This window comes from Dromiciops gliroides, chromosome 2 (assembly GCF_019393635.1).
Source record: "Dromiciops gliroides isolate mDroGli1 chromosome 2, mDroGli1.pri, whole genome shotgun sequence".
Taxonomy (NCBI): Eukaryota; Metazoa; Chordata; class Mammalia; order Microbiotheria; family Microbiotheriidae; genus Dromiciops; species Dromiciops gliroides.
Window position 1 is genome coordinate 177,322,298 of NC_057862.1, and position 26,117 is coordinate 177,348,414.

At 41.0% G+C, this 26,117-nt stretch overlaps 1 non-coding gene and 3 gene segments (V, D, J or C); 1 reads left to right on the top strand and 3 right to left on the bottom strand.

Annotated features, from left to right (window-relative positions):
• The window catches only part of LOC122738458, a 285,606-nt gene extending 274,739 nt beyond the window's left edge, over positions 1-10,867 (bottom strand). Inside the window, 2 exon segments of the C gene segment in view lie at positions 10,392-10,675; positions 10,816-10,867. Of these exon segments, the coding sequence occupies positions 10,392-10,675; positions 10,816-10,867 (336 nt within the window).
• Positions 10,868-17,653: 6,786 nt separating this feature from the next.
• LOC122738459 lies at positions 17,654-18,004 on the bottom strand. The segment is given in 1 exon segment: positions 17,654-18,004. A coding segment is annotated over 1 exon segment (351 nt).
• A 5,272-nt stretch (positions 18,005-23,276) lies between these two features.
• On the top strand, positions 23,277-23,406 carry LOC122745135. The gene has a single exon (XR_006355420.1). It is a non-coding gene; the product is annotated as a U6atac minor spliceosomal RNA (small nuclear RNA).
• Positions 23,407-25,178: 1,772 nt separating this feature from the next.
• On the bottom strand, positions 25,179-25,529 carry LOC122738460. The segment is given in 1 exon segment: positions 25,179-25,529. A coding segment is annotated over 1 exon segment (351 nt).
• Between the last annotated feature and the right edge of the window lie 588 nt (positions 25,530-26,117).

Here is a 26,117-nt window from a genome sequence, read left to right on the forward strand (position 1 = left end):
ACCTGAACTCAAGGATAGCTGGGTGTTCTCTTATTTAGCTTCGATTTCAACTCTTTATTAGCCCGTTTTTTTTTTCTTTCTTTCCAGGCTAGTGATCATTCTTCTTGGAAGACAAAACAAAAATGAAATTAGGAATTGAATAGATGTGCTTTCCCCCATTGTCTATAATCATTGTGGTAACCAGTCTGAGCAATGGTCCTATTCTCTCTTTGTTCCTCCTATTTTTCTTTTTTTTTCTTTTTTTTTTTATGGGGCAATGGGGGTTAAGTGACTTGCCCAGGGTCACACAGCTAGTAAGTGTCAAGTGTCTGAGGCCGGATTTGAACTCAGGTACTCCTGAATCCAGGGCCAGTGCTTTATCCACTGCACTACCTAGCCGCCCCGTCTCCTATTTTTCTTAATGTAGCTATTCCCTCTTTTTTTGTTATATTAAGTTTTCCTCTGCAGTCCCAGCTAATTTTGAGCTTTAGCACTTCTGACACCATTTTTACAGCACCACGACATGTTTTTTCTTCCACCCTTCATTACCTTCCCTTGTTTTGATTTTCTATACATATCTTAAAAACGTATGTTGCTTAATGAGTTCTGTGTGCATCCACATCAGTCTCCTTAGACAATTCTCCTTTTCCTGTTCATTGGAATTGTATCTCTTTGTTTCTTCCAAATTTCATTCTTGAGAGCTCCCCATCCTTCCCTTCTGTCTTCCTCTGTAGAATTTTACTCCAAGGAATCTGATCTAGCTTTTCTCAGAACCCTTTGAAATCTACTCTCCCCAAATCAAGTCAATATTAGACTATAGCAGAGACTGATTATTGAGTCACCTCTTCAGAATTTTTTTTTCTTCTCATATTCTTCATAGAGAACTCCAAATGAGGCATACTGAGTGCCTCCTTTAAGCTATATGAAGCATGTTTTTTGGGTCTCTCTTCTTATCTTCAGACAATCTCAACCAATACTCATGACAGCAGTGAAGATGGGATCATTAATAAAGTTTTTGAGGACTTCTCAATTATCCCCCTTGTCCAGTCTTACTGAGGACATAAATTTTGAAGGGGAATCTTCAGCCCCCTGAAGCAGACTTTTCTAGCTGTTTTATTTTAAAGAATGGGATTCTCATTATGGTTGCCTAAGACAATAGAAGCAAACTGTGTTTCTTATAAATATACATATGCAAATTCAACTGCAAGGAACCATCTATGGTTTAAGAAAAATGTAAACAGAAATGTCTTGGGGCCAGATTGCTAAAGTAATGTTCCAAATATGCTTATCTCTTGTCCAATATTCACAAGGAAGATGACATTATTGCTTGTTCTTCCCAAATGTAGGAATCAGTTACAAAAACCTTCTTTTTCATCCAAGAAGCTCTAGAGTATTTGGGGGCTTTTAACAACCAGGATAATGTAATCCATTCATAAGGGTCCCTCACCACCTCTAGGACATCCTTTTTCAACTTGGACTTTACACTGGATCTCTGCCATTACAGAAGCAAATGCTTTTGGTGAACATACCCCTATCCTTGCTTTTTGCCTTGTCTGTTATTAGTGATCAGGGGATTGTTGAACAAGTTTGTCTCTGTTGTTTTATCTTTCAAATAATTTTACATAATTTCGATGTATGTGTAGGAGACATCTTATTGTAAGAGAATCTTTAAGATGCCATTTTCTTCTATCAAAATGGAGCCATGTTGTAAGATCATGGATTTGAAAGGGACCTTGAGCCCAACTCTGTTAATTCAACAAGCAAAGAAACTACGGTATAGAGAGAGTTTTCTATTGTCTACAATTTTCTCTACAATTGTGTGATGATAAAGATGTGATCTATTGGGGAAATATCAGTCGCAAAAGCCTACCTATTTGCTACTACTACTACCATTAACAAGAATGTCCTTGTTGAATGTGCACATTATTCTAATTAAGATTGTATATGACATGGAATAGGCATATAGTTTATACCTGCAACTGTTTTGTCATTCACCTTTTTTTGGGTATGAATGATGTTTAAATTATTTTCCACACCTTTAGTATTTATTCCCCTTCAGATACCTTGTAAATTGATGCCTCAGTACTCTCAGAATGATGTCACTTTCAGCACAGATCTCTTCCATCTACACTTTGAAAAAACTATTGGCATCTTTGTTTTTTGTTCTTTTGAATACTTTTTTTACTTCCTCTTTAAGAACATCTAGAACTGTGATGTTAAAGCTTGAGTGGTAGTTCCATTTTCCTTATGATGAAAAGAGTTTATTATAATAATCTTTGCATATCTTTCCCATCTTTTGCTTGTTTGTTGTCCTCTTAGAGCTCATCCATCAGAATAAATACCTCGGACAGATACTGCAAATGTACAATGAATCTGGCCCTGAATTAAACAGGAGGAGGAGATAGACTGGATCAAGGATGGGAAATCACTGAGCTCCTTTAATGACCCTGCACTTCTCCCTGAAACAATAGCTCATCTTTTAAATTCTAATGTTCAACCACTGTTATTGTATGGCTATGGGCTGTGGGCCACTACAATCTCTAAAAAATAAAACTGAGTATCACTAAGGGGGCAATAGAGGGACATATGATAGGTGTGAGCAGACTGTAAAACATGAACAAGGAACTTCAAAGAGCTAAGAAAATATTATCTTAAAAGAAAGGTATGATTGAAAAAAGCAGATCATCTGGCTATATGATGACAGTTACTGGAAGCCTATGACTGACTTGTGTGTCCCTCTGGCATCCTCACAATGTTAAAAGAAAATGAGGAAGACCTCTGGTTCATTTGGTGGATATCCTATGGTGAACTCATGAGAAGACATGAACAGTGGAGGCCCAATATGGCCAGGTATGAATGAGCTGTTATGTGTCTTAGTTGGGGAAATCTATACTGATGGGAACCTAGATCCATTAGAGTAACTGGGGTTGCTATTAAATCACAAAGAACTTCATAATGTTAGCTTAGGCTGCATTCTTTTTTTTTGTTTTGGGTTTTTTTTTTTTAGTGAGGTAATTGGGGTTAAGCGACTTGCCCAGGGTCACACAGCTAGTAAGTGTTAAGTGTCTGAGGCCGGATTTGAACTCAGGTCCTCCTGACTCCAGGGCCGGTGCTCTATCCACTGTGCCACCTAGCTGCCCCTAGGCTGCACTCTTGATGAAAGTTTGGAAATAGTATTTTTTTGTTTGTTTGTTTTTTAGCTATTGTGGTGTTAATTTTAATATGTTGATAGATCTGTAATGTCATTGATATGGGTACTCCCAGCCTTCAATGGTAGAGATTGCAATCTTTCTATGTAGTGGATAGAATGCTAGGCCTGGAGTCAGGAAGATCTGAGCTCAAATCCATTCTCAGATATTTCCTAGCTATGTGATTCTGAGCAAGTTACTTAACCTCTATCTACTTACGTTTCCCTAACTACTTAACGGGGATAATAATAACAGCACCTACCTCCAAGAATTGTGAAAATCAAATGAAATATTATTTGCAAAACACTTAGCACAGTGTCTTCCCTTGTCTTCCTTTCTATTCCCTTGCCTTGCCGTCCATTGTCTTCCCTTATTTTCCCTTCTCTTCCCTTCCTTTCTCTTCCTGTGTTATTTTTATCAATATCTTCCTATTAATCCCCTATGAGGATCTACCCATCAAGCAGGAAAACTTCCTTTATATCTCTCACAATTGTGTGGAAAGCAATGTAGCATATTGTCCATAGGCTAAAGCAGTGATCTCTAAGGTAAGGTATGCACAATATGATCCATTGAGGTGTGAGAAGAAACTGTTAAAACTTCAATGTTGATTTATTTCTACATAAAAATAAGAAACTAAGTTTCATTTATATTTTATTTATGGATTGGTCCATTTGTCAGATGATCATGTCACCTACACAGTATTGTTGTCCCTCCTCACAAACATGATTCCATCACCAGAGGCTATAAAAGGGAAGACAACACCATATTTTTGCTCCCTGAAGTAAGAATAGGGTACTGAGGGCTTGACAGTGATACCCTTATTCATTGCCTTTTAGCATATTGTGACATATTATAGTCACAGTTAAGTTAAGTTAAGTGGATTAATGTATTATGGAATCTAGTTCTCAATGGTTTAAAAGGTTATCTAAAGGGTCAGGTAGTGCAGTGGATAGAGCACTGGCCTTGGAGTCAGAAGGACCTGAGTTCAAATCCGATCTCAGACACTTGACACTTACTAGCTGTGTGACCCTGGGCAAGTCACTTAACCCCAATTGCCTCAACAACAAAAAAAGTTATCCGAAAAGAAGCTGCAGATTGAAGATAATACTAAAAATATGAATAAAAACAAATTAGAAAGGTCAGTGAAGAGATCATAGAAAGGATAATCAGGCTATAGTATATTGTCAGAGATGACTGAATATGCAAAATTACATTAAAATATCCTAAAAGTATATAATTAAAAGAGAATATGGCCTGGTTATATAGATATAAAGAAGCATATAGCAGAGTTATGTTGCTACCCATGAAATATTTTTCAAAGTAAAATTTTATTGATCACTTTTTCTTAACATCTCTAACATTTCCTAATATATTCTTTTCTCTTCTCTCTCCCAGAGAGCCACTCCTTGTAACAAAGAATAAAAAGAGAGGGACAATTCAGCAAAATTAATCATCGTCTGATTTTATATGTAGTGCTCATAGTTTCTTATTCTTCAAAGAAGTGGGGGAGGTTGAGGGGAAGTATTTATTCATATCTCCTCTGTAGGGCCAAGGTTGGCCCTTATACTTTCATTCCAAGATAGCTTTCTTGTTCTTTCTGCTTACCTTGTTGTAGCTATTGGGTATTTTCTTTTCCAGGTTTTACTTAACTTTATTTTGTATCTGTTCACTTAAGTCTCCTCCTGCTTCTCTGTATTCATCATATTCATCATCCCATAAAAATATATATATTTTTTATTTTTTTATTTTTTGTGGGGCAATGAGAGTTAAGTGATTTGCCACGGGTCACACAGCTAGTAAGTGTCAAGTGTCAGATGATCACATGTCACCTACACAGTATTGTTGTCCCTCCTCACAAACATGATTCCATCACCAGAGGCTATAAAAGGGAAGACAACACCATATTTTTGCTCCCTGAAGTAAGGTCAGATTTGAACTCAGGTCCTCCTGAATCCAGGGCTGGTACTTTATCCACTGAGCCACCTAGCTGCTCCCCCATCCCATAAAATATAAAAGACAGATGAATGTCTTTTCATGTAAGGTGGATCTTTTATAAAGGATTTATGGGAAGATATTCACAAAACTTGTACATGATGAGGAGCAGATAGGTTTCTATTTAATGTCATTTTTAAGCAACAAGAGTGATCACTACTTCCCTTTCTAAATGTTTAACAACACTGAGAACATCCAGATGCAGTGGATAGAATGGTGAATTTGGATCCAAATGACCTGAGTTTAAATCCTTGCTCTGCTATTCCAATTCACCAAACTTTTTTTTTTTTCCTCAGAGCAATAAAGGTTAAGCGACTTGCCCAGGGGTCACAGCTAGTAATTGCCAAGTATCTGAGGCCAGATTTGAACTCAGGTCCTCCTGAATCCAGGGCTGGTGCTTTATCCACTGCGCCACCTAACTGCCCCCACCACCAAACTTTTATTAAATGGCTACCATACACAGGGTGCTGTACATGGAGGATACAAAGGTCAACATGAAATGAAGAATAAGCCAGAGGAGTTTACCCAGATGCTGGATCCAAAGAGAGAGAAATGAGGCAGAAATAGGGTTTGGAATAGTGTCTCCTGTATGGGAAGTCAGCATAGACTCAAAGAGAATGTTCTGCATATGCAAGCAATAGTTGACCACAAATTGATGGTTTGCCACACGCAATTTTCTTTCCCAAGGTGACATTCCTTTATGTAGGTGATGAGCTAGCCACATTCCCACCCCTATTTGTTGCATGCTGATAGACTGGCATATTAGCCATACTCATTCCATATTTTGCTATATTGGTATTTCTTCCTTTGTTACCTTGGGACATAATCTCCTCTGGAAACTAGGCATTATTTTACTAATTTTTCAACTAACTTGGACTTTTCCTCTTAGCCATGCCTTTGTTCTATGTTTTCCAGACTAAAGATAATTTTCTTTGAGAGAAGTTTGAAGCAAAATAGGAGTTGAGTAATTTCTACTTCCTCTCTGTCTTGTACTCGCATTACACCATCACCCCTAAGTGGTGAGCCTATTTCAGCTGCCTTATTCATTTTTTAACTTTGTTTAAAAATTAACTTGTTTTCCTCATTAATGAAAACAATGTTTTCCTCTTCTTCCCAACTTTCGCTACTGAAAAAAGCAAAACACAATGAAACCCTTGTAACAAATAAGTATAGTCAAGTAAAATAAATTTCTGTTGGTCACATCCAAGAAATATGTTTCATTCTCTCCCTGATTCTTTTTGTTCTGAATATATCCTCAAAAGTCCTTTGTAAGGTCCTGAGCATGTTCCAGCAAGTCTCAGTTCATTCTGGTCTTTAGCCTCCCTGATATTATTCTTCATCTCTCTGTTATATTTTCCTTGGTTATATATCTCTCCTTCCATCTTTGTATAAAAGCTTTTTTTAAAAAAGTTTCAGCTCTTTGGAATAATGTACTGTCACATTATTGGAGCTTGTTTTCTTTTTTTTTTTTAATTCCATCCTCTTTTCTTGCCCATTCGTATCATTCTCAATTGCACAGACAGAATTTAATTTTTGGAGAGCCTCTTATCCCTCTGGTACTGCCTTTCCTGTTAGAGTCTCTGGTGATTCTTTTTATGAAGAAGAACAACATTATATAGGAATAGGAGAGGTACATGGTGTGCCCAGGAACCCACAGCCTGTACACAAACCTCTTCAGCTAAGGCTAAGTCATTGTGCTATGGTGGCATGAGTAATGGACTAGGCGATCTGAATTCAAAACTTTGGCATGTCCTAGCTGTGTGGACATGTTACTATCCTTCCTTTGAACCTGATTATCCCCATTTAAAAACTGAGAAAACCTGTATTATCTAGTGAGTCATAGGGTCATCTTTTAATATTTGTTCTTTATCCTCCCTGCATCTATCATACTTTTTTTTTTTACATTTTTTTTTGGTGAGGCAATTGGGGTTAAGTGACTTGCCCAGGCTCACACAGCTAGTAAGTGTTACATGTCTGAGGCCAGAATTGAACTCAGGTCCTCCTGACTCCAGGGCCGGTGCTCTATCCACTGCGCCACCTGGCTGCCCCTCTTTCATACTCTTTTTAAGAATCAGTGTTGTGCAATGGAAAGAACACTTGAAAGCCAAATACCTGGGTATGAATCTGACTGTGTTCTTTTCTAGCTATGCAGAACCAGGCAAGCCACTTTAATTCTCTGGGTCACAGTTTTCTCAGCTGTAAAATAAGATAATAAGCCTGCAGTTCCTTCTAGCCTGAAATCTTATGACCCTGCAGTGCTATGGAACTGTTAACTATTTTTGTTCTTTTTGAACTTTTTGAAATTCTCTTTCCTAAAGAAGAAGACCTCATTAATCCTTCCAAGTTCTACTTTGATTGCAAAATGATGGTAGCAACAAGGGATGTCCTTAAAATCAGATTTTTCTGTTCTTCTTCCATAACTGTGTGAATTTCCCCTTGCAGATGGATAAGCCATATGCTCTGTGTCTCTGCACCCTGATGGATTCCCCTGACTGGGAGGGAGGCTGGAGCCTTGGCTTCAGGGTTTGTGCACAGTCTGCAGGTGCCTGGGGCACACTGTGTTCCTGCTGCACAGAAGCCGGTAGCTAAGTCCCAGGGCCCCCAAGTCGTGATATGCAAGGAGAAATATCCACTGCTTTTATAATAAGTTTGTGAATCATCCATGAAATTTCTCGTCTTCATTTAAATGAATTAATGTAAAAAAGACAAGACCTTTCCTAGGATCCTGCCTGAGCCACTGGAGCCATTGCAAAGAACTGTATTTATAACTTAAGTTCGGAGTGGAGACCACTCCTGGTTGATTAGGGCCTGGGGACCCTGTTCCACTTTGTCTTGTTTATAAAGATAATGCCAGACAGAAGGACTGACTATCAAGGCATCATAATTTCCCTGTGATTTCCATACTATTAGATATGAGAATCAGAGAAGGTTGCCTCTTTTATCAAAGGATGAATCAGTTTTCAACCAAGGGAATCCTGCCCTATTTGCAACAGAAAGCCATTACCACTTTATTTTCACCCTTCCCTGGTGCCATAGATACATGTTCTTCTGCCTGCTCCCTCCCAGAACTACCTAGGTTTTAGATCCCCCTGCAGTTACCTCTATTTTCTTGGTCTTGGTGGTTCCAAGGGCTCAATTCCTGCTATCATTCCATTCCTTATTTCTGTACCTTGAAGCTATCTGCCTCGAGTGCAGCCACATTTATCTGGGCTACAATGTCATTCAGGGACCTGTCCAAGCTGGAATGAATTGAGCTTAATTTAATCCTTGCTTTTACCTTTGAACACTCCCAGTGAGATAATAGATTCTCTTTCTTAAATGTTAACTTCATCACCAAATATATATATATATATATATCCATTCGGATTTAAAGAAAAGAATTACAGCTCATACAAGGTACTTAATTTTAACTCATTGCTATTAAACATCATTCTTATACCAGCTTCTTGTATCATCTAGGTTTCTTTTGTCCTGATTTAGATCATAGACGTAGAGCTAAAAAGGACCTTAGAGTTCTTTACTCTTTCATTTAACAGATGAGAAAACTGAGGCCCAGAGAGTTGAGGTGATTTATTAAGGTCATATGGTAGTAAGGGGTACATCCAGGATTTGAACCTTGACCCTCTGATTCTAAATCAGGTCAAGGTTATCCACTGTACTACATGTGACATACATAACAGGTCCAACTAGGTTGTCTGTGCTGGGGTTTCAGACTGATTGAATGATCTCCAAACCTTGGAGCTTATACTGGCTTGTTGTTGTGGTTCAGTTGTTTCAGTCATGTCGGACTCTTCATAATCCCATTTGGTGTTTTCTTGGTAAAGTTACTGTAGTGGTTTGACATTTCCTTCTTCAGCTTATTTTAATGGATGAGGTAACTGAGGCAAACAAGGTTAAGTGACTTGCTCGGAGTCACACAATGAGGAAACTTCTATATTATTATTATTATTATTATTTTTGGTGAGGCAATTGGGATTAAGTGACTTGCCCAGGGTCACACAGCTAGTAAGTGTTAAGTGTCTGAGGCCGGAATTGAACTCAGGTCCTCCTGACTCCAGGGTCGGTGCTATACAATGAGGAAACTGAGGCAAACAAGGTTAAATGATGTGTCCACTGTCACACAGCAAGTAAGTGTCTGAGGCCATATTTGAACTTAAGAAGATGAGTTCCTGACTTCACGCCCAGCACTCTATCCACTGCACCACCTAGCTGCCCATACTGGTTTATTCTCAAGATCAAAGAAAGGGAGTTTCACAAATGTAGCAGTGAAGGGCAAGCAGGTCTCAGGAACCTTTTAATTGAATAATCAGAGGTGACTTTGGTATAACTGTTCAACAAAGATAACTTGTTTTTGGTATTCAATAGTTATGCCCAGAGACTAGTCAGTCACCCTAGCCTTTTCTCCACACAAATTTCACCTCCTCTGTTTAGGGGTGAGGGGATATCTCTGAGCAGCCTCATAGCTGCCAGAGTGATTTTTCTAAAACAAAAGCCTGGCCACATCACCCCTGCTCCCACAGCCACCCAGTGACTCCAAATTAACTCCAGGATCAAATATGAAATCCTCTGTTTAGCATTTAAACTCCTTTACAACTTATTCCCTTCCTACTTTTCCAGTTTTTTCAGACTTTACTTCTCTCTACTCACTCTTTGATCTGACTGCACTGGTTTATTTGCTGTTGCTCAAACTCCATCTCCCAGCTTTCCATCTCCCTATGGCTTTGCACTAGTCATCTACCATGCCTGAAACGCATTTCCTCCTCACTTCCACTTCCTTTCTTCCCTGGATTCCTTTAAGACTAAGCTCAATCCCATTTCTGCAGGAGGCCTTTCTTGACTCCCCCCCCTCCTTTTTGCTCCCTGACCCTTACCTTTGATATTACCTTCTGCTTATACTACATATATACGTAGATACTATATATGTGCATAAATACACGGATTATATGTATACAACAGAGACCATGTTTTTTCTCTCTCTGTATCCACAGTATTTGATAAAGTGCGTGACACATTTTAAGGGTCTAACAAATGCTTGTTGACTGACAAGGGACTTGAGGGATGGTTAAAAGCAGGAATCTAATAACTAAATTGTAGCCAGGGTAATAGTGTTTCCAGCATGAGTCAGTATAAATTCTTTTGGTATGCATCATGGACCTCCTACCCAAGACATACGTCTGGGGATCCAACTACAGGGTTTGTGCACAGGCTGCAGGTGCCTGGGGATCACTGTGCATCCACAGCACACAGGTAGGTGGCTGAGTCTCCAGTCTGGGAGGCAGTGATGTCTAGGGTGCTATGACTTTCCTTCAAGTTGGATGAAGATCCGATTCTTCCTCTTTGCTTCCTCCCTGAAGTTATGTAAAATAGGAGGGCGAGGCCTTTCCCAGGATCCTGCCTGTACCACTGAAAGTTCCTAGGACTTGTCTCTGAATAAGTACAATTGATAGTGCTGTTCTCTCCTTCCTGGACACTCAGGGATGGAGGACTCTGTGTCAACTTCTGTTGGCAGCTCACACCTATGTAGAAAAACAATGTCAAACATGAGAGTTTCATCATAAAGCCCTCATCTCCTTCAATATTATTTTTATTTCTATAAAAGAACCAGGAAACCCCATCACAATTTCCCTCCTCCCAGCTTCAGAAACCCCCAACTCACAGTCCAAGTGAAGACAAAGCATCAGTAATGGGGCCAGCCAGGATTTTTCCATTCTTCTTTTTGCCAGGGTTCTGTGGCCTGGGATATGAACTGGGACTCTCCAAGTCCAAAGGCCTTTCCTAATTCTAAATGTTTGTAGTTTTTTTTTGTTTGTTTTTTTTTGGTTGCAGCAAAAACAGAGCATGCTCAGATTGACACTTTATACCATTACACAGTCCTATTTAGAGAAAATAAACTGGGGCTTTCAGTTGGAGGCACCTCTATTTAAGGTAAAACTGCCCCCTTCAGGCCATAGATAAAATTGCTAGGGCAATGTGGGACATGGTCCTGAATTCTTCCAAAGAGATTCCTTTGTCACCATGCTTTCTTTTCCTTCCTTCCTTCCTTCCTTCCTTCCTTCCTTCCTTCCTTCCTTCCTTCCTTCCTTCCTTCCTTCCTTCCTTCCTTCCTTCCTTCCTTCCTTCCTTCCTTCCTTCCTTTCTTCTTTCCCTCCTCCTCCTCTTCCAACTCCTTTTAAAAAGACTATCTTTCCCAGGCTGGAAATTCAGGAGCTACTTATGGGCTTGATCCCACTTTGATCAACATGCGAGTTTTGACCCTCTCTGTTTCTGATATTATCTGGTTCTGCCCTTTTTAGGCAGTCTGGTGTCCCTATTCTCCTTAGGGCTTACCATATTAATTATGAGCTTTTTGTGCCCTCCCAATTGACACAGCCCACTGCAGATCAGATCTCTGGAGTACAAGAGATCCACCAGCCTCAGCCTCTCTGCTCTCTGAGATTATAAATGTGCACCACTGTGCCTGGCCATCACTATTCTTTCTGTCATTGAATATTTAGATTCCAAAGTTTGTGTTCTCTGGGTTCTTCCATTCTAGCATGTCACTTCACTTCTTAATAACTGCCTTATTTGTAAACCACGAGACTCAGCACTAGATGTTCTCTTGAGTCTCCTTTAGCCTTAAATCTGTAATCCCATGAGCCCATTGGGTCAGTTTGGTTCCATATGTGAAGGGCAGACTTAAGGACATAGGATTGGAGATTTTATATTCCCTGGACACAGTGGACTTGGGGTGATTTTAGTTGCCTGTGCATAAAGGTCATCTATGGTCTTGGAAAGGTTTTGCCTTAGTACTGGAGGCAAGATTGTACGAACTTTCCCTGTACCCACATCTACCCCGTAAATGTAATTGATTTTTTGTGGGAAAGAAAGTTTTTTATAGTTTCTACCTGGTAAGAAGGTAGAACTTAAAAGGGCCAGAACCATCTACATGTCCAGAAAGGACAGTGGAACAAGTGGGAAACACATTTATAGATCAAAAAGAACTATAAACTTTTCTTTTGGTCAATCCTTAGAGTTTGTTTTGCTTAAGATTGATCTCTCTCTCTTAATCTACCCTAACTCTGACTTCAGACACTTACTAGCTATGTGAACCTAGTCAAGTCACTTAACATCTGTTTGTTTTGGTTTCCTCAGCTATAAAATGAGGATTATAACAGCACCCATCTTAAACCTTTAGTACTTCCAAAGTGGTCTGATCCAGGGCACTGTCTGATTGGTGCCTCTCTGGTCGGAGCTCTGCATGTTCCTGATCTAAATTTGGGTCTAGGTAATAGCTGATAGCTACGGGACTTAGCTCCTTTCTGGTACTTGGGAAACCTTGCTGGTTCAGTGATAGAACTGATTTCACCTTTGACATGGGATGCTTGCCCTGGTTATCCCTCTTTTGGGATTCAGACTGGACTGTAGGCTGGAACTGAGAGCCCTTCTTCTCTTAGGGTCTAAGCCATACCACTCCTCCTTGCTTCTGAATTTGCTTCTTGTTTAATATACAGCTTCAGGGCTGCAACTACTCCTTACTCTGGAATACCACCCACTCCTGGGCACAGGTTGGTGGGGAACACTGTGTTTTCACTGCAAAGAAGTAGGGGGTTGAATCTCCCCACTGAGAGCTAGTAATATGCAAGGAATAAGAGATCATGGGTTCAAGTCATCCTCTCTAATTCCCCTCTGATAACCATGTAAAAAAGAGGATGAATGAGTGAAGCTTTTACTAAGCACTTATTGCATGCGAAGTGCTGCAAATACAAGTAGAAAAGTAAGACAGTCTGGGCTCTGAGGAGGATGAAGTCTTTGCAGGGATCCTGCCTGCTGCCCTTGGGAAAAGCTTTCTGAGTCAAGCACAGTTGATAGTGATGCATCTTCTTCCTGGACCCTCAGACACTAAAGACCTTCCTCTGCCTTGTGTTGGCAGCTCATCCCTGTGCAGAAAGTAGATGCCAGACATGGGAGCTTGGTCATCAATTCTGTATCTTTTCTTTTTTTTTCTTGTATGTGTGTTTGTGTAGTGAGGCAATTGGGGTTAAGTGACTTGCCCAGGGTCACATAGCTAGTAAGTGTTAAGTGTCTGAGGCCAGATTTGAACTCAGGTCCCCCTGAATCCAAGGCCAGTGCTCTATCCACTGCGCCACCTAGCTGCCCCAATTCTGTATCTTTTCTAAACTTTTTTACCCAGCATCTGTCTCTCCCCCTTAGCATTTTGGGGAATGTGGTCTTTTTTACACTTCCCCCACCCTCTTCTCTACCACCTTACAACTCACAACCTAGCTGAAGACAGGGCCCTCTTCCTCTTTCTTTTCCATCACTGAGCAGTTAGATCTGGGACCTCAGATATAAATCAGTGCTTTCCAACAAAAGGGTTCTTTCTCACATCTAAATGTTTCTAATTTCCCATATGGTCCAGCAAACATCAGATTCTTAGCTTGGCTGGTCAGCCAATCAGAACTGACTTTATCACTTTATACCCTATGCAAAGGCCCATAAACAGATCCCCAGAGTCTATTGTGGCCAGGGGTTTTCCTGACTTCTTCTCACTTAATGAAGCCAAAATGACTTTGTCATGGTAGAAAGGAATCTTTTTTTTTTTTTTTGGCGGGACAATGGGGGTTAAGTGACTTGCCAGGATCACACAGCTAGTAAGTGTCAAGTGTCTGAGGCCAGATTTGAATTCAGGTCCTCCTTTATCCACTGTGCCATCTAGCGGCCCCCAGAAAGGAATCTTCTTAAAGTTAGGGACATGTCTTTTCTATATCCAGATCTCATGCCCAATACATCATGTGGAATCTCGATAAATACTTAGTAATGTGAGTTTCTTATAGTTGCAAGGATACTGTATTGGAACTCATAAGATCTTGGCGTCATAAGTGAGAGGAAGCCTGGAAAGTCCCTGGCCACAATGAGCTGGATGCCTTATAATTCTAAGAGGAGGACATTAGTCCCAGGTCATGAGAGGTCTTCTTTCCACTGGGGGTAAATTTCTAGGGACATTTTTGAAAAATTGAAGTTGAATGTTTCTATGGCAATTTAAAAAAAATGTAGACCTTCTTCTCTCTTCTCCCCTTCTCTTCTCCTCCAGGCCTTGAATTCCAGGGTTAATGAGAATATATTCAGAGTGAGATTCTTTTATCACTGTTTTTAGAATTTAGAAATTGAAGGAACCTTGGAGGACATATTATCCAATCTCCTCATTTTACAAATGAGGAAATGAATCCTAGATCAGGTGTTTGATAAGGCCAGGTTCTTAGTCATGACATCACACAGCGGGTGAGGGGGCCAGGATTTGATGCAATGTTATCTGATTAGAATTCAGGCCTGCTGGGTACTTCTATTGTGCAGTTTTTATTCTGAGGCAGCGCAGCATACACCACGTACCAGACCTTAGTGGGGAAGATGGAGAAGTAATATTCATCTAATGAACACGTTTCCTTTTTAGCATGAAGATGTCAGTTTGGTTTCATACATGGGAGGAGGCCTGGGAGCAAGAACTTTTGTACTTGGCCATGAGTCTATTTTAGTTCTGTTAGACCAAGGATTCTTAATGTGTGTGTGTGTGTGTATGTGTGTGTATATGTGTGAGATGGCTTCCTTGGCAGTCTGATGAAGCCTATTGACTCCTTAGAATAATATATTCAAATTCATAAGATAAAATACAGTGGATTACAAAGGAAACCAAAGGTTAATGGAAATAAAGATATAATGTTTTTTTCCTGTCCAAATTTAAAGACTTCCTGGAATCTAGTGAGAGAAATGATTATTTCTCTTTGTAGAAGTGCCCCTGAGATTAATATGTCTGTTTTATATGAGTTACCTTACCAGGCAGATTCACTGGATACAGAGTAAAGCCTGTTTGCTGAAAGGAGCCTGCAGTGAGCCAGTCTTGCTTACTCCTGGATGCCTTTGCTGATGTTCGCTGATTGACCTTGCTAGGCTGTGCCTCTGCTCCCAACCCCTGAAACTGGCCCAAACAAGTCTTGCAGTCAATTGTTTCTGCAACACATCCTTCTTCTATGTCCACCTGTTTCTGGGAAAGATTGTCCATTCTTTTTCCCAACCCTTCCTGAACCTCCCCTTTGTGGTTTTCAAGCATAAATATCCCTTGCCTCTCCTGGGCTATGGGATCCTTTGTACCTTGTATGGGGGGGGGGGTTGGCATTAGTATCTGATTTTCCTCCTAATAAAACTTTTCTGCTTTCAACTCAGATTGGACTCTCCTGCATTTTGAGGGGTGGGCTTCACCCAGTTGACACTCATATTGATAATCAATTATTGAATTAGGACCAGGATTTTTTTCCCTTCCTATTTCCTCATTCAGAAACCTGAAACCTGTAGGTTATTCAGTCTCCAAAGGACATTGTTGCTGGATGAGATTGTCCAAATTCCTGGGGGTACGTGCTTTTCTGTCCTGGGTGAGAGACCCTAGCCAAATAGAAAACCTCATAAAGAATTTAATTTAGGGTGAATTCTAGCCCACTGTGTTGTATTCTGGAAGGTTTGGGTGGGGAGAAGGGTAGATCCCTTTTCTAGATAGCCCAAGGCTGGGGGTGTTCTGGGAGCAAGAGTGATCCCTGTCCCCAAGCTCCTCATTAGAATAGGTCCACTCTCATTATTTGTTAGCCAGTCAGAGTTGATTACTGCCTCTGGTCAGGAACACCCACTTTTCCAAGGTCATGTAAGCATCACGAAGCTGCCATTTTTGGAATCTGAGAGTGCCACTGACCCCTTTCATTAATTATCTACTAACAATAATTTATAAAATGATGAATTACCCAGAAACTGTCTTTCAAACTTTTTATACATCACACTAGCCATGGACTCTCTAGGGATCCACAGGCCTAGATTAAGGACCCTTGTAGTAAATGGAGACTATAGGAATGGACTATCATCCCTTTCCTAATGAGGAACAGAACTATAGAAACTTAGTTTTAAAGGTAACTGAAATTATTTATGGAAAGGAACTTATTTTATAGTTTTATGTAACCTGCAAAGTAGAGGGCTTTCAAGCATTTGTGTGTGTGTGTGTGTTTGGGGTGGGGTGGAGTGAGTATGGGATCTAAATACCCAAGGCAGTAATGACAGGTGATTTTTTGGAGGGGTGGGGGAAGAAAGGCAAATAGCATAATACCTTCTTTTTTTTCTTTCTTCTTTTTTTTTTTTTTTAGTGAGGCAGTTGGGGTTAAGTGACTTGCCCAGGGTCACACAGCTAGTAAGTGTCAAGTGTCTGAGGCTGGATTTGAACTCAGGTACTCCTGACTCCAGGGCCGGCGCTCTATCCATTGCGCCATCTAGCTGCCCCTTAATACCTTCTTATTATAAGATTATGAATTTAGAAATGGAAGGGCCCTTAGAGGCAATAAAATGGAATTCCTTCATTTGACAGATAAGGAAACCGAGGCACAGAGAGCTTAAGGGACTTGCCCAGGCCCACAGAGATTGTAAGGATTCAAATACAGGTCTTCCTGACTCCATTTCAAGTGCTCTATCTATAGTATCACCTAGCTGTCCCTCAGTATCCTTCCTACTCAGTGTGGGATGTAAGATCTAGAACTAGGTAAAGAAAGCCAGTAGATTTAAATCTGTCTTGGATAAGAAACCTGAAACCTTGGTCTAGGATCAAATTCAAACCTGACTGGGGTAGACTTTGGGGGCAATGATCTAAAAATGAGCGAGCTTTTGATTAGGAAGAATTAAAAAAATTCCAAGGCTGAGCTCAATTCATATTTACATAGAAGTCTAGGACTTTCTACTCCCAAAAGGTTAGAAAATGCATCGTGTGTTTGTAAATTGTCTCCCTTAGTTTGTTATTTTAAACACCTGTATAGTTTTCTCTTGTTCCTTACAAGAAAACCCTTTGAGGAAGCAGGCAAGGTTTAGGATTTAAGATACCAGGCAGTATGTGGGGCCTGGAGGTGATAATGGGAAGAGCCAGAAACAGGTATACAATGGTTAGGAAAGGGACCGGGCAGGCCAAGCTGAGGGAGCTCACATGAGTAGGGCACAAGGAGCTAGCCCAGAACAAAGAAATGTCTCCCTAGATTTAGCATTGAGAGGAGAGCCAATGGTATGTCGCCCTCATCAATGATGAATGCCTCCTTGTGCCACTGAATTGAGGACCTGGGACCTCTCCCAGACCTCTGGGCATGCATCAATCTGACCTGGCTTGGTTCTAAAGCTTTGGATTGAAGGGTACAGAGAGTCAAGTAAGCAGTGTTAGCCAGATCTCTGGTTCTTCAGAATAAAGGTTCCTTGAGGGCAGGGCCTATTTTTTGCTTTTTCTTGGTTTCTCTCTCATTTAACACAATGCCTGGCACATAGAATAAATACTTGCAGATTGATTGATGTCAGAATCTTAAGCTGTAGCTGGAATAAGAAAGTTTGTAATGTGAAGCTGGAAAGATGAGTACATAAAGATGCATTCAGGGTTGGATCATGTGCTCCCTGCCCAAGACTGTGACTGTTGTCTCAGCTCTAGGGTTCATGCACAGCCTGCAGGTGCCAGGGGATCACTGTGCCTCCACAGCACAGAGGTAGGTGGCTGAGTCTTCAGGCTGAGCTTCAGTGAGGTGCAGAGAGCTATGGCGCTCCGTCCTGCTGTACATGCATCTGAATCTTCCATTCTGCTTCTCCCCTGAAGTTATGTAAAATAGAGAGGTGAGGCCTTCCTCAGGATCCTGCCTGAACCAATGCAGCGCTTGATTAGTAGCCTCTGTGTAACTGCAGTTGATCATGGTCCTCTCTCCCTGCTGGATCTTCAGAGACTGAGGACTCTGCTCCACCTGCTGTAGGCAGCTCACCCCTGGGCAGAAAGACAATGTCAGACACAGGTCATTGGTCACCGGGTCAGCATCTCCCATCATTTTACATCTATCGCTTCTACAACATAACCAGGAAACCCCATTTGAATAGACCCTGACTGCCTCTCAGTCCTTTGAGAAATGCCCTCTGAATTTACTCTGTTTCCTCCTACAGAAATCCCTCCACTCACAGGCCAGGTGAAGACACAGGATCAGCACTGAGGCTCTATGGGGTATTTCCATTCTTCTCCTGCTAAGGTCAATGAAAAACCAGTTTGGGGATCTGGAAAATGGGCTCTCAAGACAATTTTAAATGTTTTGACTGTTTTTGCTCTATGAAACAGGGGGAAGGATTGTCAGCCCGACTGCTCAGCCAATCACAGCCTGGTCTATCATCTCACACACTATAAGCAGTCACATTTATGGATGCTCAGCCAGGTCACTCCGCCAAAGGTATGAAAGACCATAGTAACATTGCCCCCCTCAGGTCATGAATAGAATATTTGTGGAGTGATGAGAAAATGCTTCTATTTAGAATTCATGAACATTTCAGACAGAGAGATCGTCGTATTTCTGTTCTTTCTTTCAATAACCAAATGTTTTATAAGTATTATGTGCAAAGCATTGTGCCAGGCTGACGTGCTCAATAAGCCATGTATCTACTGGGGGTGTGGTGAATATGAGACGAAAATAAATGAATATAATGCAGGGTGGAATGTCATAGGGAAAGTAAATATAGCACCTACTGTGTGCCAGGAACCATACTGTGCTTTTTATAGATATCTTATTTGATCTTCATGGTAACACTGTGAAGTAGGTGCTGTTATTCTTCTCATTTTACATTTAAGGAAACTGAGGCAAACAATTTTTTTTTTAAAGTGACTTGCCTAGGGTCACACAGCTAGCGTCTGAGACCAGATTAGAACTCAGTTCTTCCTGATTCGAGGCCTAGCACTATACCCACTATTTCACAAGCTGCCAAAGGAGCAAATGAAAGACAACCCCCCAAAACAAAAACAAAACAAAAAACATTGCTAAGAGAAATTTGAGAAGAGAAAGATAATAATTAGATTAGGTAAGTCAGGACAGGTATTGTGAAGATAGGGCCCTTGAAAGTAGGGAGGGACATCATCATGTGGAGATGGATGGAAAATTGAAGGGAGCTTCTATATGCATGGGGGCCATGGTATGAGCAAAGCATTGAAATGGGAATCTATGGGAGGAGAATGGGAGGGGGAACATAGAGTAGCCTGGTTTAGTAGATCATGAATACATGAAGGGGAGTAAAGTGACAATAGTAAAGACCAATAGGTTAGGACTTGTTTGTAGAAGACCTTGAATGCCAATGTCAGGAGTTTAAGTTTTACTTAGCGGGCAATGGGGAGCCACTGAAGGTATTTGAGGAGAGTTGTGACATCATCATGGTGGTACATTAGAAGGAGCTCACAGGTAATAGTATCAAAAGCATATTGCAGAAGGGATAGTCTGGAGGTAGGACAATGTTTAAAAGGTCATTAGAATAGTTTAGATAAAAAGAGATAAATATCTAATTGAGGGAAGTAGACCTTGCAAGGAATTGTGTATGTGGAGCAAGGGACAGGGAAAAGTCAGAAGTGATTGTATCACTGAGCATTTAGCATGCATCAGGTGCCAGACCTACATGGCAGAACTAGAAGGTACTCTGACGTCACGATGCTTCAGGTCTAGCATGAGGAAGTCTATTTTGCTTAAATGTGAAATGAGTCCAATGGGCAATCAGGGGTAAAGAGTTTATGTCAGTAAAGAAAGGAATTCTGGGCACTTATTGTGTTCCTGTTCCAAATGATATTTTCATGGTATTGTGGAAACCTTCATCAAAACAATGCCCAATAAATTTATTAAGGTAATTGGAATAGTTTCTGGAAAAGAACATTTGGTGTTCCTAAGCTGTGTACAGTGGACTTTCCAAGAATTTGGAGTCCTATAACCATGCCGGTCAAGGTACCATGTGATTTCTGGTTTCCAAGTTGGAAGCTCCATATCTGGAGATCAGATTAGGATGCTGATTCCTTTTTGTTTGTTTGTTTTTACAGGGCAATGAGGGTTAAGTGACTTGCCCAGGATCACACAGCTAGTAAGTATCAAGTGTCCGAGGCCAGATTTGAACTCAGGTCTTCCTGAATCCATGGCCAATGCTTTATCCACTGCACTACCTACCTGCCCCAACTGATGCTGATTCTTGAAGGAAAACTAAGAAAGCTAGTAGCCTTGCTCAGCTATAAGCATAATGCCCATCACATAGTAGGTACTTCATAAAAACTTATTGATTGACTTTAAGAGTGGTAGATCTTTTCTGAACTAGTGCTGAGTGAAGTATGCTGAAACAGGGGAAAAATTAATGTACATGGAAAGACCAAAAATTGAAAGGGGACACTGAATAATTATGACCAAACTTGGCTCTGGAGAATATGGGAAAATGTAGCTTCCTTTGGTCCTTGCACTCCTTTGCAGAGACACGTGTGGAAGGAGTGGGAGCACTATGGACATGTAGCATTACATGTCCTGTCAGACTAGGTTGTTGTGTTGTTAAATGAATTTTTTTCCCACTCTTAAAATTCTTTGTTCCAAGGGCTGTCTCTCTGGGTATTATTGTCCAGTCATTTTCAATTGTGTCTGACTCTATGGTTCCATTTGAGGTTTTCTTGACAAAGATACTGGAGTGATATGCCATTTCCTTCTGCAGTTCGTTTTACAGATGAGGAAACTGAGACAAGCAGATTTAAGTGACTTACCAAGGTCACATGGACACCAGTAAATGTTTGAGGCTATATTTGAATTCAGGAAGATGAGTCTTCCAGACTCCAGTCCCAGCACTTTATCCACTGTACCACCTAACTGCCTAGTCTCTTTAGACAGGGGAGGGGAAAAAAGACATACAATTATTCCTTCCATATAATGGGGTTTAAGGGTATGATACCCCCATCTAGAAAATCCATGTAAAATTTTTGGCCCTCCCTTCACAGACCACAGCAGTCTGATTTTTTTTCTTTTTCTTTTATGGGGTATTTGTAGTACCTTATTGTAAAATTTGGGTTAAGTATTTGCTCATAAGCTCTGTGTCATCTGCTGGCCTTTCCGTGTCGTCTATGGTTTTCACAAAACTCACAAAAAATTACCATTTAGTTTCTTATGCCAACTTGCGATCTTTTGAAACCATGACTGGGAAAGTTGTGATGTGGAAGGGTTTATTCACAGGCAGCAGGTCCCTGGGGATCACTGTGCTTCCACACTACAGAAGTAGGAGGCTGAATCTCCAGGCTGGGAGTCGGTGATGTATAGGGAGCTGTGATGGTACATCCTGCTAATCATGGATCTTAACCTTCCTTTCTTCTTCATCCCTGAAGTCACATAAAGTGGGAAGATCAGGCCTGTCCCAGGAACCACTGAACACCTTGGGAAGTACTGTCTGAATAAATGCAATTGATAGTGATGTTTTCTCCTTCCTGGACACTCAAGGACTGAGGATTCTGCTCTACTCTCTGTTGGCAGCTCACCCCTGTGCAGAAAGACAGTGTCAGACCCTGGAGACTGGTAATTGGGTAGAATCCCACTTAAAGTTCTTTTCCAGTTGGCCCCTCACAATATAGCTATGAAACTCCATGTGATTTTAATTGAGATTTTGCCTCTTCCATATGACATTTGGAGGTAATACCTCCTTCTATGCTCCCAATAGCAATTGGAGGAATGTCCCCTTTTAGACTCCCACATTTGTGGGGGGAATGATAGGTCTCCTTGTTTCTTTTTCCAAAAAATAAACAACCCAAAAAACTCAAAACCAACTCACAGTTTAGCAGGAGCCACACAATCACTAATGAGGCCTCCAGGAACTTCTCCATTTTTCTCTCTTGCCTTGATTAAAAAACACTTAAATGTAAGATGAAGTACAGACCAACACTCTCTAATAAATAATTTGTTCTCAAATCTAAACCTTTTTAGTTCTCTTATTTTAGCAGGAAAAACTAATGGTGTTCAGCCTGGCTGCCCAGCCAATCAGAGCTACCTCTGTTATACATCACACATTCCTATTTACAGACACACAGATCCCCAACTGAAGGCATTTTTTGCTCATGGCAGTCCTGCCCCACTTATACCAACTATAGAATTTCTAGTGTAACAGGAAAAGATTTACCAAGAATGATTCCTGCCTATTTCGGGTAAAGAGTAATCGTTTCAGCGCTATTCTTAGGATAGACAATCTGTTGGAGCTTTTGAGGACATCTCAGGATAATAAGATCATAGATTTGGAGCTGAAAAGGACCTCAAAAGTCATCTATTCTATTCTTATCTTACAGATGAGGAAAACAAGTCCTAGAAGGGCTTAGCCACAAACACCAAAATTGTGTATTGACATCTCAGAGATGGGATTTTTGTCCAGTATCCCATGACTCCATATCCATGGTTATATCCACTAAATTGATATTTTTGTGATGGTAAACTAGGCCATCTTTTGTCTCAATTCTTATTTAGCCCTTAGTCATTGAATGGGCAAACAGAGGCCTGGGAAGTACCTTAATTTAGAAATAAGGCAGGGCAGCTAGGTGGCACAGTGGTTGTCAGAGACCTAGGAGAAGACAGGACCAGACTAGCAGTTGCTTTTTAAACACCTAGCCAGAGGGAGAGTCATTGAGAGGTTATGCTCAGGTCTTGGCCTTCTCCCCTGTTTTTTCTTAGTATTTGCCCAACTTATCTCTGTGGGTTCTAAAATGTGTTTAATCAGATCTATAGTCCTTTCTTAATTCTGCCATCCCTCCAACACCAAACCACCCCACATCTAACCAACTGAGGTTTTATGGAGAAAGGAGAATTTATTAGATGAAGAAGTTCAATTCAACTTGCTACTGAAAGATTTTTTTAATTATAATTTTATTTTGTTGTGCTACAGTTTTGTAGTTATCTTACTGTTATACAATAAATCACACATTGATTACAAAACAAATTGTGTAAATATGATTAATAAAGCCAGTAGGTTGTAGAGACCCCTCCCCTAAATTTAAGGATGGGACCTTTAGAACAGGGGTTCTCTTAAGAACAGAGAGACTTTTCCTATTATACAATTTTATCACAATTAAAATTAAATTCTTCACTTTTAAGTATTCAGAGCACTCTCTGGTGGCAAATATATGTGTATATATAAATGTATCCATTTACATATCCATAATTATTTTTGTATATGTGTATCTATCTAAATACATATATATACACATACATACACACATACATATGTACATATGTACACACATACACACTATAAGCCCACACTAGGTCAACACTCAATCAACTGACAATGTGTTTCATGTTATATGAAAGGAGAGAAGGTTAGCTAGCACTCCCCTAGATAAGGATGGAAGAGGTCCTAGTGGCCTTTACAACACATATACGGTTAAGGCATTGTCACCTACTCTGTGGCATCTAACCATTTTTTTGGGGGGGGCAGCTAGGTGGTGCAGTGGATAAAGAACTGTCCCTGGATTCAGGAGGACCTGAGGTCAAATCCGGCCTCAGACACTTGACACTTACTAGCTGTGTGACCTTGAGCAAGTCACTTAACCCTCATTGCCCTGCAAGAAAAAAAAGAAGACAATGTGTTTCTTTGGAGGTTGCAAAAAGCATGGGGATGAGCCACATGTGGGCAGGCATGACTTCAGTAGGAAGTATATACCTATTTGTCACAGATGTTATTCTATACTCCCTTGGAAGAGGACATTTTGGTGTGCTATGGTGCATGGGTCATGAAGTGTCAGACAAAAGTGAATGACTGAACAACAGAAAGGGCATGTTTGCTGACTGTCCAAGTTCTATTTTGGGGTTTCCTCCTAAGTAGTTGGACAGGAAAAGGCTCTAAGTGTGGTGGGAACAGAAATGAATGGAGTATTGGTGGTCACCGGAGGAGATCAGGAATGTCATGGACTTGGAGCAGTTGAGAACAGATGGAGTGAATAAAGACCAGAATGGAGAGCGTTTGAGTCTGGCAAGATGAGCCTTGAAAAATAGCCAAAGTGAGAGCAAGTGGAGCCTATTCTAGGGCTTCTTCCTCTCTTGGTTCCTTCAAAGTACTTATTGAGGAAATCCTGGTGACTCCTACAACTTGCCAAATCTGTTCCTTTTCTCCTTCTCCAAGGTAGGAAGGGACATGAAGGAAAGGGGAGTTCATTCAAGGTGCATCAGATCCTGCATCTTGCTATTTGAAAGCCTTTTCCATTGTTGCCCAAGTGTTGCTATGCTATTTTATTTACCTAATTGGGGTTTTTTTTTGGTGAGGCAATCGGGGTTAAGTGACTTGCCCAGGGTCACACAGCTAGTAAGTGTCAAGTGTCTGAGGCCAAATTTGAATTCAGGTCCTCCTGACTCCATGGCTGGTGCTTTATCCACTGAGCCACCTAGCTGCCCCTACCTAATTGTTTTAATAAATCAGAAGATCATTAACAAAGTCAATTAGCTGTCAGATCCTATGGTTGAAAGATTATGAATGAGGAGGGAAGAGTAGAGGGTTGGGATAGAAGCTCAGAGAACACACATGAGGCATTTCCTGTTTTTAGTTATTTGGGATGTATTTGAGGTGAGATATTTATTGATAAAGAACATGAGGACCAGCTGCAGCCCATGGAATTGGGAGAGAAAGCTCACATGGGATAGAAGGTATAGTCCAGAGCTATATCCAGAACAAAGAAAGGTCTCCGTGACTAGCATTAGTAGGCCAATCACATTGTATGCTGCTGTCCTCAGTAATGAATTCTAACATATTATATGAGTCTAGACCGCATAATTAAGAGGTGTGACCTCTACCAGGACATCAGGTGCTTCACTGCTTGACCTGGTCCTATTCTATAACATGGTTTTATCAGTAGGTGCTGAGGACAGGGCAGGAGACATTAGAGAAATGTCTGATCCCAGAATCATAAGATGGAGCTGAAATAAGAATGCTTCTGTCTACTGAGAGAATGAGCCTATCAATATGCTTTTTTTTTTAAAGTGAGGCAATTGGGGTTAAGTGACTTGCCCAGGGTCACACAGCTAGTTAAGTATTAAGTGTCTGAGGCCGGATTTGAACTCAGGTACTCCTGACTCCAGGGCTAGTGCTCTATCCACTGTGCCATCTAGCTGCCCCTCAATATGCTTTTAGGGTGTCATAATGTGCTCTCTGGAAGGCTCTGTGTCTCAACTACAGGTTTGTGCACAGCCTGCAGGTGCCTGGGCATCACTGTGCCTCCACAGCACAGAGGTAGGTGGCTGAGTCTTCAGGCTGGGCCTCAGTGAGGTGCAGAGAGCTACGACGCTCTGTCCTGCTGTACATGCATCTGAATCTTCCATTCTGCTTCTCCCCTGAAGTTATGTAAAATAGGGAAATGAGACCTTTCCCAAGATCCTGCCTGAACCACTGCAGCCCTTGGGTACCACTTTCAGTGTAAGTGCAGTTGATTGTGGTGTTCTCTCCCTGCTGGATCTTCAGGGACTGAGGACTCTGCTCCACCAGCTGTAGGCAGCTCACCCCTGGGCAGAAAGACAATGTCAGACACAGGTCATTGGTCATCAGGTCAGCATCTCCCATCATTTTATATCTATCACTTCCATAGCCCAGTAAGAAAGCCTCATTTGATTGGTCCCTAACTGCCTCTCAGTTCTTTGAGGAATGGCATCTGGTTTTTCCTGTTCTCATTCAAAAAAACCCCTCCACTCACAGGCCAGGTGAAGACCCAGGATCACTAGGGAGGCTCTATGGAATGACTCCATCTTCCAATACCAAGGTCAGTGAACAGCTGGATCTGGGAAATGGATTCTTGTGTCAAAGGAAATCTTGTCAATTCTAAATGTATCTAGTTTTCTTTCACTCTGTCAAATAAGGTAGGGTTTATCAGCCTGACTGTTTAGCCAATCAGCTTGGTCTATTATTTCACACACTGTAAGCAGTCACATTCATAGATGCTCAGCCTGAGCAGTCAGCTGAAGGGATGTCAGACAATGGCAATGTTGCCCCCCTCAGGTGATGGATGTTACATTTCTAGGGCAATAAGAAAACAATCCCTATGAAGAATTCATGAACACTTTGGGCAGAGAGATCATCATATTTCTATTCTTTCTCCCCACAAATTGCCTACTATGTGCAAACCACTGTTCTGCATTGAAATGTACAACAAGA